Genomic DNA, 13,259 nt, shown 5'->3' with positions numbered 1-13,259 from the left:
AAAAAGAACACAATTCTGTTCAGCAGGTCATTCTTACACTTAAAACCTTTACTGTACTGCTAAGAGCTAGATTTTGCTCAAGGGCAACCCGTTACTGAGTTTGGACCACAGAATCTCAAGTCTAATACTGGATTTTATGCACTGCTCCTTTGTCAAGACTAGATGCCCCCTAAAGGATTTTCATGCATCTAAAGAGTACTAAACATACATTAAAAACTTTCACTCAAATATATTGTGTTTGTCCAACAGGGCAGTAAATGAGATATATTAAGACCATACTACAAGTTGGAAATAGAAGTCTTGCTTTATTCACTGACATAATAAAAGGGGATTAGGGGTTAATGATTTACATTAACATTTTATATTTTCATAGAAAAGGGCTAAATTAGAAAAGCATGTAAAAACTATGCAAAGCAACTGAATCTTAGAATACAGGTACCAAAACCAGCATACAAAATTTATGCAGCATGATCAGTTAGAGATCTTAGATTCAGTATTCATTGCCGGCTGCCTTTTCCATTTTCTGTTGTTTCCATTCTGGAACAAAAAAAAAAAAGCTTGATGAGAATTTACTATGCATTCATACTTTTGCCCCAAATTTCATGCCATGCAAACTAGCCTGCGCTAACAGCTTTCTCTCCTGCCGCCTCCCTAAAGGGAGGAAGAAGAGAGATCTACTAGACCGACCAAGCCAATAAGAAGAGGCTCACAGCTACGGTCATTAATATTGTTTAATACTTTAATTGTTGGTTTTATGATTTTAACTGTACTATGTATACATAAATGTTGTGAACCAAACCTAGCCACCAGGTGTGATAGGGGCAGTCTAGAAAAGTAACAAACAATAAATATATTATCCCACAATTATACTTAGACGAATATTCTAAAGAGATAATCAAACCATCCAAAAATTTGAATTTACAACTGAAGTAATGAATAATTTCACAAAAGTTAATATTTGGTTTTGTAATAGATTTGAAGAAAAGAGGGTGGGTGCGTGACTCCAAAGCATGCCAGTTCCTCCAAACATCTGTAGCTTTCATCCACTTGAAGCACATATTTAATATTCCCTCTCTTGTATTTTCAAACACATGACACATATATATTAATCCATGCACATATTAATCCAAAGTCTCTTGGTGTTACACTTGACTGGAATGACTGTTGGTAACAGGACCTTGGGGCATCATCATCTGTTCCACTATATACATTCCTGGTAAGGCCTTGGAGGAGGAGCGTGTCTCATGGCTTAATTGCCACTCAGCACTTAACACCCACTCAGGGCGGCTGTCCTGCCTGAGTGCCTCCACCTCAACCAGCTTGCCTGTCTGTCCAGCGGCCGGCCTGCCAATTGCCTTCCGTCCCTGACCACCCCCTCCTCCTTCCACTTCCCTCTGAGGCTTGGAGACTGCAGATCCCTGCTGCGAGAGAGCAGCCCCTGTCCTTGAGTTCCATAACAGCTGCCTGCAGCCTTTCCAGGTCCTGAGGGGAGGGAGAGGCCGTCCACAGAGTTCTTCCACACACACCCCCCCCCCCAATCCAGTGCCCATTGTATTCCTGAATGCAATGGGCTTGGCCCCTAGTTCTGAAATAAATATCTGCTGTCCCATGAAAGGATATATTTTTATACTTCTGAATGTTGTGTTTCTATAGTCAGCTACCAGAACTTGATATTCAGAAATACAAACCCATTCTCCTCTTTAAGATGTTGATACAATTCAGCTTTGTTGTTTACAGAGTTCAAGCGACCAATAAATTCTTGATGTTTCCTAGAATTTGCAGTGTTAATTCTGTTGCTCCATAAGGATAATAGTGATGTGGGCCCTAAAAAAAGGTTCCATAACCAGAAACAAAATGAACTCATTAGTTTCTATTCACAAAGTCTTGTTGAGAACTACTCATATGACACAGTAAGCATTACACATTCAAGATCAATCATGTACATTATACTTGTATCCAACAACAAACTGACTTGATCTCTACAAAGCATTCAGAATAACCAAAACCTTTATTGAGAGTAGATGAGGAAATATGTTGTAATTGCTTGACTTTTCCCTCACATACAAAAATATAAAACTAAGCTCTAGCACTCCAATTTGAGAGCTGGGCTTATTCTTCCCATACAGCATTCCTCAAAGCAGCTCAGGAAGATATCACAATTTCTAACAGAATTTCGGACAAATAACTATTCCAGACCTGGAAATAAATACTTTTTATTGTAAAGAAATAATAATTAACACTGGAAAGTAATTAATTGTACCAGCAGGCACTGGGTTAGTGAGAGGATAGAGAAGGGGACCAAGCTTTCCCTCAGGTAGCCTGCTAGCAATATGAGCTTCCTCTTGCCTTCTTATAGGATACGAAGGAGAAATCTGATGGGGATGCATGTCACAAATTTAACTCACAATCATTTAAGCAAAATAGAAACTTTTGTAATTCTGTTCGGGATTGTTGCATAAAATTCAATGAAAGAATCCTGCAACCAGGAACACAGTGCAAGATGGGTTTATAGGACGTGGTGGGTTGCCTTGGGAACAAATGACTCATAAAAGGTCTTAAGCAGCATTGTCAATAACCACTGCCAGGTATCAGGCAAACAGAAGGAGAATTATCTTTACATTAGTGGTGACAAATTGCTCTTCAGGTGCCTCCACAAAAGGAATTCATAGGTTTGAGAATGGGCTTTAACATAACATTAATGGGTCAAAAAAACATTTTAACTGTGGGGATGACATTTCAAATTCCTATACCATCTTTTTGACTAACACAAAAATATACAAATGGTATAGACAGTTACTTTGGATCACTTGGAAGAAAATAGTATAATTTTTCATATTAAGATATTCGAGGATTTGGCAACAGGCAACCCATTGTGCAGTCTGAAGTAGAGCGCTGCACGGTTAATCTCTTCCTTTAGCAGTTAACCCATGCCTTTCCTCCCAAGCTTCTTGCTGAAGGAGAGGGTGGTATAAAGATGTTAGAGAACTCTGTTGCTTATATCAGTGGTCCCCAACTCCCTGTCCGGGGACCGGTCCCGGTCCGTGGATCAGTCGGTACCGGGCCGCGGCTCCTCCTTGTCTTCCTCCCCAGCTGCTGCCTCGGGAGCTGCCCTGCCACCGGCTCACCATTGGTGCTCTCCAGCAGCTGCCATGGCTGGGGCTCCCCCTCAGCATTGCACTGCGCAGCTGCTGCTGGCAGTGCCCCCCAGCGGGTGGTGGGAAGTCAGAGGCACCGGCGGGAAAGAAAGTGGAGCAGGGGCTCTGGCGGCAGTGAAGTCCCTTGGCAAAAGACTACCCTCCCCACCTGGGCCTCAGTAAAATTGTCAAGCGTTGACCGGTCCCTGGTGACAAAATGGTTGGGGACCACTGGCTTATATCATCTTCCCACATAGAATTGTTGTTGTTAGGTGCAAAGTCATGTCCAACCCATCGCGACCCCATGGACAATGATCCTCCAGGCCTTCCTGTCCTCTACCATTCCCCGGAGTCCATTTAAGTTTGCACCTACTGCTTCAGTGACTCCATCCAGCCACCTCATTCTCTGTCGTCCCCTTCTTCTTTTGCGCTCAATCGCTCCCAGCATTAGGCTCTTGTCCAGGGAGTCCTTCCTTCTCATGAGGTGGCCAAAGTATTTCAGTTTCATCTTCAGGATCTGGCCTTCTAAGGAGCAGTCAGGGCTGATCTCCTCTAGGACTGACAGGTTTGTTCGCCTTGCAGTCCAAGGGACTCGCAAGAGTTTTCTCCAGCACCAGAGTTCAAAAGCCTCAATTCTTTGACACTCGGCCTTCCTTATGGTCCAAATTTCACAGCCATACATTGCAACTGGGAAGACCATAGCCTTGACTAGATGCACTTTAGTTGGCAGGGTGATGTCTCTGCTTTTTAGGATGCTGTCTAGATTTGCCATAGTTTCCTCCCCACGAGCAAGCGTCTTTTAATTTCTTTGCTGCAGTCTCTATCTGCAGTGATCTTGGAGCCCAGGAAAATAAAATCTGTCACTAACTCCATTTCTTCCCCATAGCAAGCTCTTTTAACAAGGTGGTTAGAGTAGGCTGGTTATCAAACAAAAAGCCATTAACACTGCTCTTTCCACAGCTGCCTTATCCTTTAATCCACATTGATGGAATAATGCTTCATGAATGTGTACAGTGTTGATCATGTACCTGCCCTGCAGATGCTATTCAGCAAGAACCTTCTTGAGAAAAGCCAGCCAATAATAGTTGAGCCTTGCTGGAGAGAGCCTTCAGCAGAAGAGGGCATGTTACATCAGCCAAGGAGTATGCCAGTATTACTTCTGGAATCAATCATCCGGACCCATGATTTCCGGTTAAGCTGGCCGAGTAATCAGAAGCAACTCTCTAGCTCTCCTATCTTTTCTTCGTATCATGCTTTGATCTAGGCCTGATTTGTTCGATTTTCTACTCTCACTTTAGTGTTTTGCCTTTGTTTGGTATTATTGTTTGATGTGAGCTTATATTTTCAAAACTATGAGACGCAAAGGAAAAGAAACAAAGACCGTCGCCAAATCGTCTGCTACTGACAGGCAAGAAGATGTAATCTGGTTGAAAACAGGACTGCTCAGCTGGGAAAACAATGTGAACACTAAAATAGCAGTCTGAAGAACTAAAATAACCTTCTGTCAATGATAAAACAATGATTCAATTCAACATCTTTGAGGGCTGATCAAGTCTATTGGTACAGGAGTTCAACCAATGGGAGTCCACAAGAGCTGCTCTGGAAGAACCGTGGCTATCTCAGCTCAACGGCTATACTTGTTGATTTAACCTTCCTGTCCTTGTGCTTTCCAAATGGTCAGATAAGACAAACCTGTCAAGTTTTTCATAAACTGTTGCAAAATATCACCTCCTTCTCCTCGCAAGACAGAAAAAGAATCTATGAGGTCCTAACAAAAATAAGATCACTGTCTATCCAGATTACACCAAAGAAGTATTAATGCAGCAGCACCAATTTACAAAATAATAAACTCTTGCCCAGTTGGATATCTCAGCTCAAGAGCCATACTCGTTGATTTAACCTTCATGTCCTTGGGCTTTCAGAACAGTCTGATAAGACAGGAAAAAGCTGTGTGGATTTATGGAGAAGTCTTTTCATACGTTTTTGCAGCTTTCATCTGATTTCCAGCTGCAAATTGAACAGGCTTATCAGATTTCTCATGTACATAGCAACACAAATAAGCCAGTTTCAGATTCTAGTGCCAATTTGGCTGGTGTTCTGAACAGGAAGGCTTGCAAGAGATATGAACCTGCAATGTTACATTAAATATCCTGCCATCTTCTGCAGTGATTATCAAAGCCAAATCAAAAAGTTTCATATTGTCTCTTTCTGGTCTGCAAGATCTGTGCTCTGCCGTTTTGTATCCTTAAGATCAATTGTTTGGAGCCCTGCCCAGAAGCTCTGAAGTTTGCAGAAATCCCAAGGAAGCGATAAGCAAGATCCGGGTTTGGTTACAAGGAGAATTTAATAAAGCTTCAAATGCACAGAAGTAGCAGGCTTCAGTCCGCTGGGCCCCAAACATAGACAGCAAAGACAGCCAGAACATGAGACAAGATAACATAGCTAAAACTAAATATCTTATTCTGGCTACATTTCAAGAATAGCCTCATCAAAGTTTCATCCTAGACACTGAGAGGTCTTCCACCTGGTTTTCAGTGGTGAAAAAAAACAAGTCAGCTTTCTGGTAGCAAAGAAACAAATTTGCTTATTTTCCAGTTTTCTTCTGCTTGTTTCTTTTTTGCTTATGGATGGGATTCGCCCTTCCCCACTTAGATGATAGTGAGTTTACAGATCTATTTCTCCTCTTTTTATGCTCATTTTGTATATATATATACACACACACATATATATATACACATATATATACACACACACACTTCATAGTAAATGCTGTATATAGTAAGATTCTTGATATTTTGTAACCTATGGCTGGGGGAGTTGGGCATCATGGATCAGATATGATTTCCAAGGGTTATATGATACAATGGGCTTGATTTGAATAAGTGTAAAAACTTTATTTCCAAATGAAAGATCTAAAAGCTGATACAGCTTTTTAACGAGGAACTCATAAAATGGCAAAGGATAAAATTATGTGTTTAATGATAGGGTTAGTGACATATATATTACTGATACAGCTAATTGATCTAAAGGTGCTGTTATTTATTTATTATATTGATATTGATACTTAAGAGTATTGCTTTTCAGGTTCAACAAGTGATTACAGATCCAAATGGTTGTTTTATTATTTTGGTGGTGAAAAGCGCTGATTCTATTATTATGATGATTAATGTGTTTGGTCCAAATGCAGACTCTCCAAACACGTTTCATCAATGTTTCCGCCACTTGGTGAATTTTACCTATGACTATTTGTTGTTGGGGGAGATTTTAATGACATAATGGAATGCATCAAAGCACACCCCATGCAAAGAATATCCCTTGGTGAGATCTACACTTAAAGCTTATATGGTTGAACTATGATCTCTGGCATACATCACAAACAACAGCTTCCTAATGGGTCACATATTTTTAATGTTTCTGTTCTTAATTATGAGACTTTCAAAAATCAGATGATGACTGGGTTATCAGCATATTTTAACATGAATCAAGAAACAGCTGGTACTTGAGTTACTGAATAGGCTACTAGTAAAACTTTTATGTGAGGGAGAATCATTGCAGGCACTTTGTATAAGAAGCAGCTTAGAGAAATGAAAGGGAAAAGAAAACACTGAGACTGGAATATCTTTTCAGCCAGTCTGCCATACATCCAACACCAAGTCTTTATTGGTGAACTATTAAAGGTTTTATTGAGAACTTTATTGAGAACTATAAAAGGTTAAATATGACCTAAAAATATATACTATCAGTCATATTAAGACAGTGCTGAAAGCCCAGGTAAAATTTCAGCATATTGTTTAAGACCATAACAAAGCAATCTGGGAGTGGGGGAACCGAACTGGAATAGGGAGTCGACTGATCTTTATTCTGGTCTAACTAGGAAATATGCTCATTTAAAGGGAAATTATGCTGGCAGAGGGTATGAATAGCACACGCAGTGTGCTTACACCAGCGCAGCTGTGCCATGGCCTCAGAGGTCTCTCTGCCCCACACAAACCCAACTGGGAGAGTTTGTGCTTCAGTGCTCACTGGAAACCATTTATCCTTGACACCCCTGCTGTTGTTCCCTCCTATAGCCAAGCAAACCCTTCATTCAGTCCAGAGGCAGACTTCTTCGACCAGAACCCATTATTCAGAGAAATGTTCTAACAATATTTTACAAGGCTTACACATCATTGATAATGGATATTGACTTAATTACTTTGTCATTTTTACATATATAGTAATGATTGTAAATTTACCTTTGTTTTTCTCAATAGGGGGCATTTCACCCATTGTAATGAGGGGCTTTTTGTTTGGTGGTTCAGGAGAATCTGGTGAATCTTTTATGACTTCTGCTTCTCCCAATTCCTCCTTTTCACGATCCAATAAACCTTTTATCCTTCAGAGATAAAGACAGAGATTACCACTGCACTTCTGATTTTTAACTTATCACACTTCAGTTTTGGAAACTGTGATCTCTCTGTGAGAATGTATAAAGTGTGGGCAGAACTGTGGATATTTTCCTTGGCAGAGACTTCCCAGGGCCAGGGTGGGAAAGCTGAAGGCAGAGGGACAGATAAAGGTAAGGTAGGCTGTTTCGTGGGAAGGAGAGAAGGAAGTAGGAAAGGGGGAGAGGGCTATGGGGAGAAAGAAGCAGAAAAAGGGAGGAGGAGAGGGATATGAGATCTCCCCCACGAGTCCTTGTGAGTTCCTGCTTGTCATTAGTATAATACAGACAAGATCAGGGGGAATGTAGCAAGCTAGTATAATAAGGTTATGATTAAATTAGTCAATATTTTATTTATTTTTATTTATTTATTTATCATACTTCTATACCGCCCTCCCCGGAGGCTCAGGGCGGTTTACATTATAACAAGGAACCTTACATGAAACAGTCTGTAAAACATATACATCAATAACCAACAATTGCAACCAAACACAACACAGTATAACAGTAAACAGTTGTGATACAAACAGGTCCAGGGCTTGTTGATGGGATTCTGAGAGGGGTGGTTTATTGATTGAATTCTGAGGGGGGGTGGGGGGGGAGCAGGGGCCCTTGGTCGCTGTTGATTACGTCTGGTCTCGGCCAAATGCCTGATGGAGGAGCTCCTTCTTGCAGGCCCTGCGGAACTGTTTAAGCTCCGTCAGGGCCCTGATCTCTTCTGGGAGCTCGTTCCACCAGGTAGGGGCCAGAACAGAGAATGCTCTGGCCCTGGTCGAGACCAGACGGACTTCTTTAGGGCCAGGGATCCTTAGCTGATTTGAGGCAGTAGAGCGTAGAGCTCTTTTGGGGGCATAGGCGGGGAGGCGGTCCCTCAGGTACACTGGGCCCTGACCGCGTATGGCCTTGAAGGTAATTACCAGAACCTTTAGTCTGATCCGGAATTCAACTGGTAGCCATTGCAGCTGATGAAGAATAGGCCGGATATGGGACCTCCACGGTGTTGCCGTGAGGATCCTGGCTGCTGCATTTTGAACTAGTTGTAGTTTCCGGGTCAGGGCTAAGGGCAGGCCTGCGTAGAGCGAGTTACAAAAGTCTAGTCTAGAGGTGACCGTCGCATGGATCACTGTGGCTAGGTGTTCCGGGGCCAGGTAGGGCGCTAGTAGTTTGGCTTGGCGGAGATGGTAGAATGCCAGCCGCGCTACCTTTGTGATCTGGGCCTCCATTGTGAGGGAGGCGTCCAGAATCACGCCTAGGTTCCTGGCGGCATGAGCCGTGGAGAGCTGCACGCCATCCAGGGTAGGCAGGCGCGCTTCCTCGCAAGGGCCCTTCCTACCTAGCCACAGGACCTCCGTCTTTAAAGGATTGAGCTTCAGACGACTCTGCTTGAGCCATCTCGTCACTGCTTCCAGGCAGCTGGCTAATGCTTCTGGGGGAGAGTCAGGGCGGCCATCCATCAGGAGGAAGAGCTGGGTGTCATCTGCATATTGATGGCAACCCAGCCCGAACGTCCGTACCAGCTGTGCGAGAGGGCGCATGAAGATGTTGAATAGGATAGGAGAGAGGACCGCTCCTTGTGGGACTCCACAAGTAAGTTGCCGGCGGCCTGATGTTTTCTCTCCTATTGCAACCCTCTGTCCACGACCCTGGAGGAAGGAGATCAGCCATTGAAGGGCTGTCCCTTGTATTCCAGCATCGATGAGGCGGCGAGCTAGAAGCTCGTGATCGACTGTGTCGAACGCTGCTGAGAGGTCTAATAATATCAGCAGTGCCGACCCGCCTCGATCCAACTGGCGACGGAGGTCGTCCGTCAGGGCGATTAGCGCTGTCTCTACCCCATGGCCAGGCCGGAAGCCAGACTGAGATGGGTCTAGGACCGAAGCTTCTTCCAGGTATTCTGTCAGTTGGTTTGCGACTGCCCTTTCTATCATCTTGCCCAGAAATGCTAAGTGAGACACGGGCCTGTAGTTGTTAGGCTCTTGTGGGTTTAGAGATGTTTTTTTCAACAGTGGACGTACCACAGCCTCTTTCAAACCCTCCGGGAATTCTCCTGTTGTTAGAGATAGGTTGATTATCTCCCGGAGGGGGTCCATTATCTTTATGCCAGCTGTTTTCAAGAGCCAGGATGGGCAAGGATCTAGTGGGCATGTAGTTGGTCTTGTTGTCGCTAGAATCCTGTCCACTTCGGTCAGCGTGAGTCGTCTGAAGTTACTCATAGTTTTCTCCAAAGACGGCCAAGGGGCCTCTAGTTCACTTTTTGTATCTAAGGTTGGGGGGAGGTCGTGGCGGAGTGTCGAGATTTTGTCCGCAAAATGACTCGCAAATGCCTCACAGCTGATGTCCAATTGGCTACTGTTTTGTTGCCCTTCAATCAGGGCAGTGAGAGATCGAACTACCTTAAACAATTGAGCTGGGCGTGAGTCTGCAGATGCGATGGTAGCCGAGTAAAAATTGCGTTTTACTGACTTCACCGCCATCTCATAGGCTTTCATCTGCATTCTATAAGATGTTCTCGAGGCTTCGTCACGAGTCTTCCTCCAAACTCGCTCTAGCCGTCTCAGTTCCCGTTTCTTGTCGCGAAGCTCCTCGGTGTACCAGGGAGCTCGCTTGAGACGGAGCCGGAGAGGGCGTCGGGGAGCTATCTCATCAATGGCCGTCAGCAGTCTGTCATGCCAGTCACTGACCAGGCCATTGAGAGAAGTGCCGGGAGGCATTGGTTCCCGCAGAGCGTTCAGGAATCCTATTGGATCCATAAGTCTCCGCGGGCGAGCTAAAATTTGCTCGGCGCCCAACTGAGGAGGTGGTGGAAGCCTTAGCCGAGCCTTTAGAGCATAGTGGTCTGACCATGGCACGGCTGTTGTTGTGACCAGATCCACATCCAAACCTACGCCGAAAATAAGGTCCAGGGTGTGGCCTGCTTGATGGGTGGGGCCAACAACAAATTGCGAGAGCCCCAGTGTTGCCATGGTTGACACTAGGTCCTGTCCAGTTCTAGAGGACAGTAGCTCAGCATGGACGTTAAAGTCCCCCAGGACTAGTAGACTGGAGAACTGTAGCGTCCAGGCCGCCACCGCCTCTAGCAGGGCAGGCAGGGCATCTGGTGGTGCAGTGGGCGCGCGGTATACTAACCAGATGGCCACGCTCTCGGTTGATCCCCATCCGAGGCCAACACATTCAATGCCTGGTATTGACGGCGCAGGGAGGGCTCTAAAGGAGAAAGCCTCTCGGGTTAGGATTGCAGTTGTTCTGAAGTATTATTACAGTTTGTTCTGAAGTAGTTGTTGCAGTTGTTCTGAAGTAGTTGTTCTGAAGTATTATTACAGTATTATTACAGTTGTTCTGAAGTATAACTGATTGTTTCACATGTATTGTTTGGGGTAACAAAGCTACTTTTTAGAACTAGAACAGTTAATTTTTTAAAAAGTGGATGGCCCAGGCTAGCATGATCTCATGAGCTATGTAAGCTATTTAGGATCAATCCTGGCTAGTATTTGGAAGAGAGACTACTAAGGAAGGGTTATGATGCAGAAGCAGGCAATAGCAAACCACCTCTGAACATATCTTGCCTTGAAAACCCTATGGGATTATCGTAATTGATGGCACTTTCCACCACCACCAGTTCTAAAGTCACTCCCTCCTTCCTGAAAAAGAAGATAAGCACACCACCTAACAACCGCATCATACACACTTCAACTATGTTTTGATTCCCAGAGGAAGAATGAGCCTCCGATAAAGAGAAAGGTTGAATACGGTTTGGCCCCTTTTTTTCTTACAATGATGTCAGTTCCCCTGGAAATCTCCCCTCCAACACATTGTAGTTAATATTGGAGTTGTCTTTCAAGAGATCAGATCAGAGGAAGAAAGAGAACTGGTCTTCTGGGGAAAGAGGAATGGACTCCTCACTCAGCGTTTTCTTTTAAATATACCAGCAGATTTTTTAAAATAGCAACAGTAAGCATATATGTGCAAGTGTTTAAATGGCTGGACTAGGAGCACAGAGATCCAGGTTGAAATCCCCACAATTCACTGGGTGATCTTGAGCTAGTCACATTCCAAGGGCACTTACACACACACTGAATGATGCACTTTCAATACACCTTCATTCAGTGTACTCGCCTGAATTTGCACTCGCCTGAATTTCTTTGAGAAAGGGCATGATAAAAAAATGTAATAGATAGCCAGCAACTAATTCTAAAGCACAAACCACCAGTTTAAAAGTAGTGCTCTAACATAAAGTCTTACATTACAACCAGTGATTAGACTGTCAGACTAGGATCTGGGAGAACCAGGTTAGAATTCTCACTCTGTCATGGAAAGTTGCTGGACGATGCTGGGCTAGTCACAGACTCTCAGGCTAAACTACCTCAATCAAGTATAAAATAAATAAATGACGGTAACCTCAGCATGTGGGAAATATATCAATAGCAGATTCAAATTTTGGCCATTAGGTGAGACCCACAAAAACACAGAATAACACTTCTGGATTTGTAAGTTAATCTTTCAAGAGCCAAACTCCATCCTACATTCATACTCTTACATTCATACTGAAATAAAGTTCTGCCAATCACCTTTCAGATTCCTGCCATGATTTTTCTGGTTCATAGTCCTTTCCTGCTTTCTCAGATTTATCTTCTTTCTCCTCCCTCTTCCTTCCTCGTTTCTTGCGTTCCTCTTCTTCTGGAGGCTTGCTCCTGCAAGCTAGAAGGCACTCCAAGACTCGTTGATGTTTATCAGAGTTGACTAAATGTGCTCTTACAAGGGTTTCCAGTTCATTCCACATAATCCTGTACTGTTCATCTCTATAAAAAGTACACGGATGCCCTGATTAATAAGAACTGAAGAAGCCTACAACACCCAGTTCCTTTACTTCTTTTATAAACTTCTACTTCCATCTTAATACCCTGTTCTTAGATCAACGGAGCTTGGCTGTGAAGTAGAATCATTATATTCACTATATTAATGCAAAGCTAGCTTCCATCAGTAACTTACTACAGCTGTAGTGTGTTTTAATGAACATGGGTACATAGTAAAATAAGTTTCTCAAAAAGGATGATTATGGTGGTGCTCATGCATCTGAAAACTGCAAACATGGAGAAGTAATCTTTACCTTTTAGGACCCTTTCCTCTTGTTCCAACTGTTGATATTGGCAGTGGATCATTTTTCCTTTCCATGTCTACTAAATTGTAAATTGTTTTCTGACAATTCAGGACATCTTCATCAGTCAGCGCTTCTTTCACAATAACACTGGCTAAGGGCACTACCTGCAAGACATTTTTTTAAAAAAATCAAGAGTCTTCAGCAGCGAGAGGGCTGGAAACCACGGGTGGGATTTTTTCAGCAGCACCACACTTACGGAATGCCTCCTCCTCGAGGCTTGCTGGGCGCCTGTTCACTTTTAGGGTCCTGGCAAGACTTCTGTTCACCCAGGCTTTTATACCAGGGGTGGATTTTTTAACAGTACAGTAGTTTTTAATCTGAGTACTGTTATTTAAACTGCTCAATGGTCTATGTTTTTATGCTGTGGCTGGGTTTTAAATAAATGTTTAATTAATTAAAAGATTTTAACTAAAATAACTTTTAATGTTTTTATTTTGTAAGCCACCTCAGGCAAACTCAGATGCACTGTATCCATTCATGAATTAATTATGCTGAGGTGTGCAACAGTAATCCCTGAAAGATGCTATTTTGCCAAGACCTCATCATC

At 43.3% G+C, this 13,259-nt stretch overlaps 1 protein-coding gene across 7 annotated transcripts in view; it reads right to left on the bottom strand.

The window, feature by feature from the left end:
- Nucleotides 1-285: 285 nt before the first annotated feature.
- INTS13 (integrator complex subunit 13) overlaps nt 286-13,259 on the bottom strand; it is a 37,703-nt gene continuing 24,729 nt past the window's right edge. For all 7 annotated transcript variants that reach the window (XM_077337904.1, XM_077337905.1, XM_077337903.1 and 4 more), the window contains exons 13-17: nt 12,662-12,816; nt 12,123-12,353; nt 7,370-7,509; nt 1,689-1,824; nt 286-537 (exon numbers count right to left, since the gene is read on the bottom strand). In XM_077337904.1, the coding sequence (XP_077194019.1) occupies nt 498-537; nt 1,689-1,824; nt 7,370-7,509; nt 12,123-12,353; nt 12,662-12,816 (702 nt within the window). In that variant the 3' untranslated portion in view covers nt 286-497. The remainder of the gene's footprint in view (nt 538-1,688; nt 1,825-7,369; nt 7,510-12,122; nt 12,354-12,661; nt 12,817-13,259) is intronic.

Source organism: Paroedura picta, chromosome 5, assembly GCF_049243985.1.
Source record: "Paroedura picta isolate Pp20150507F chromosome 5, Ppicta_v3.0, whole genome shotgun sequence".
NCBI classification, from domain to species: domain Eukaryota; kingdom Metazoa; phylum Chordata; class Lepidosauria; order Squamata; family Gekkonidae; genus Paroedura; species Paroedura picta.
Note: the sequence above shows the minus strand (reverse complement) of the source record. Positions and strands in the feature narration are given on the sequence as shown.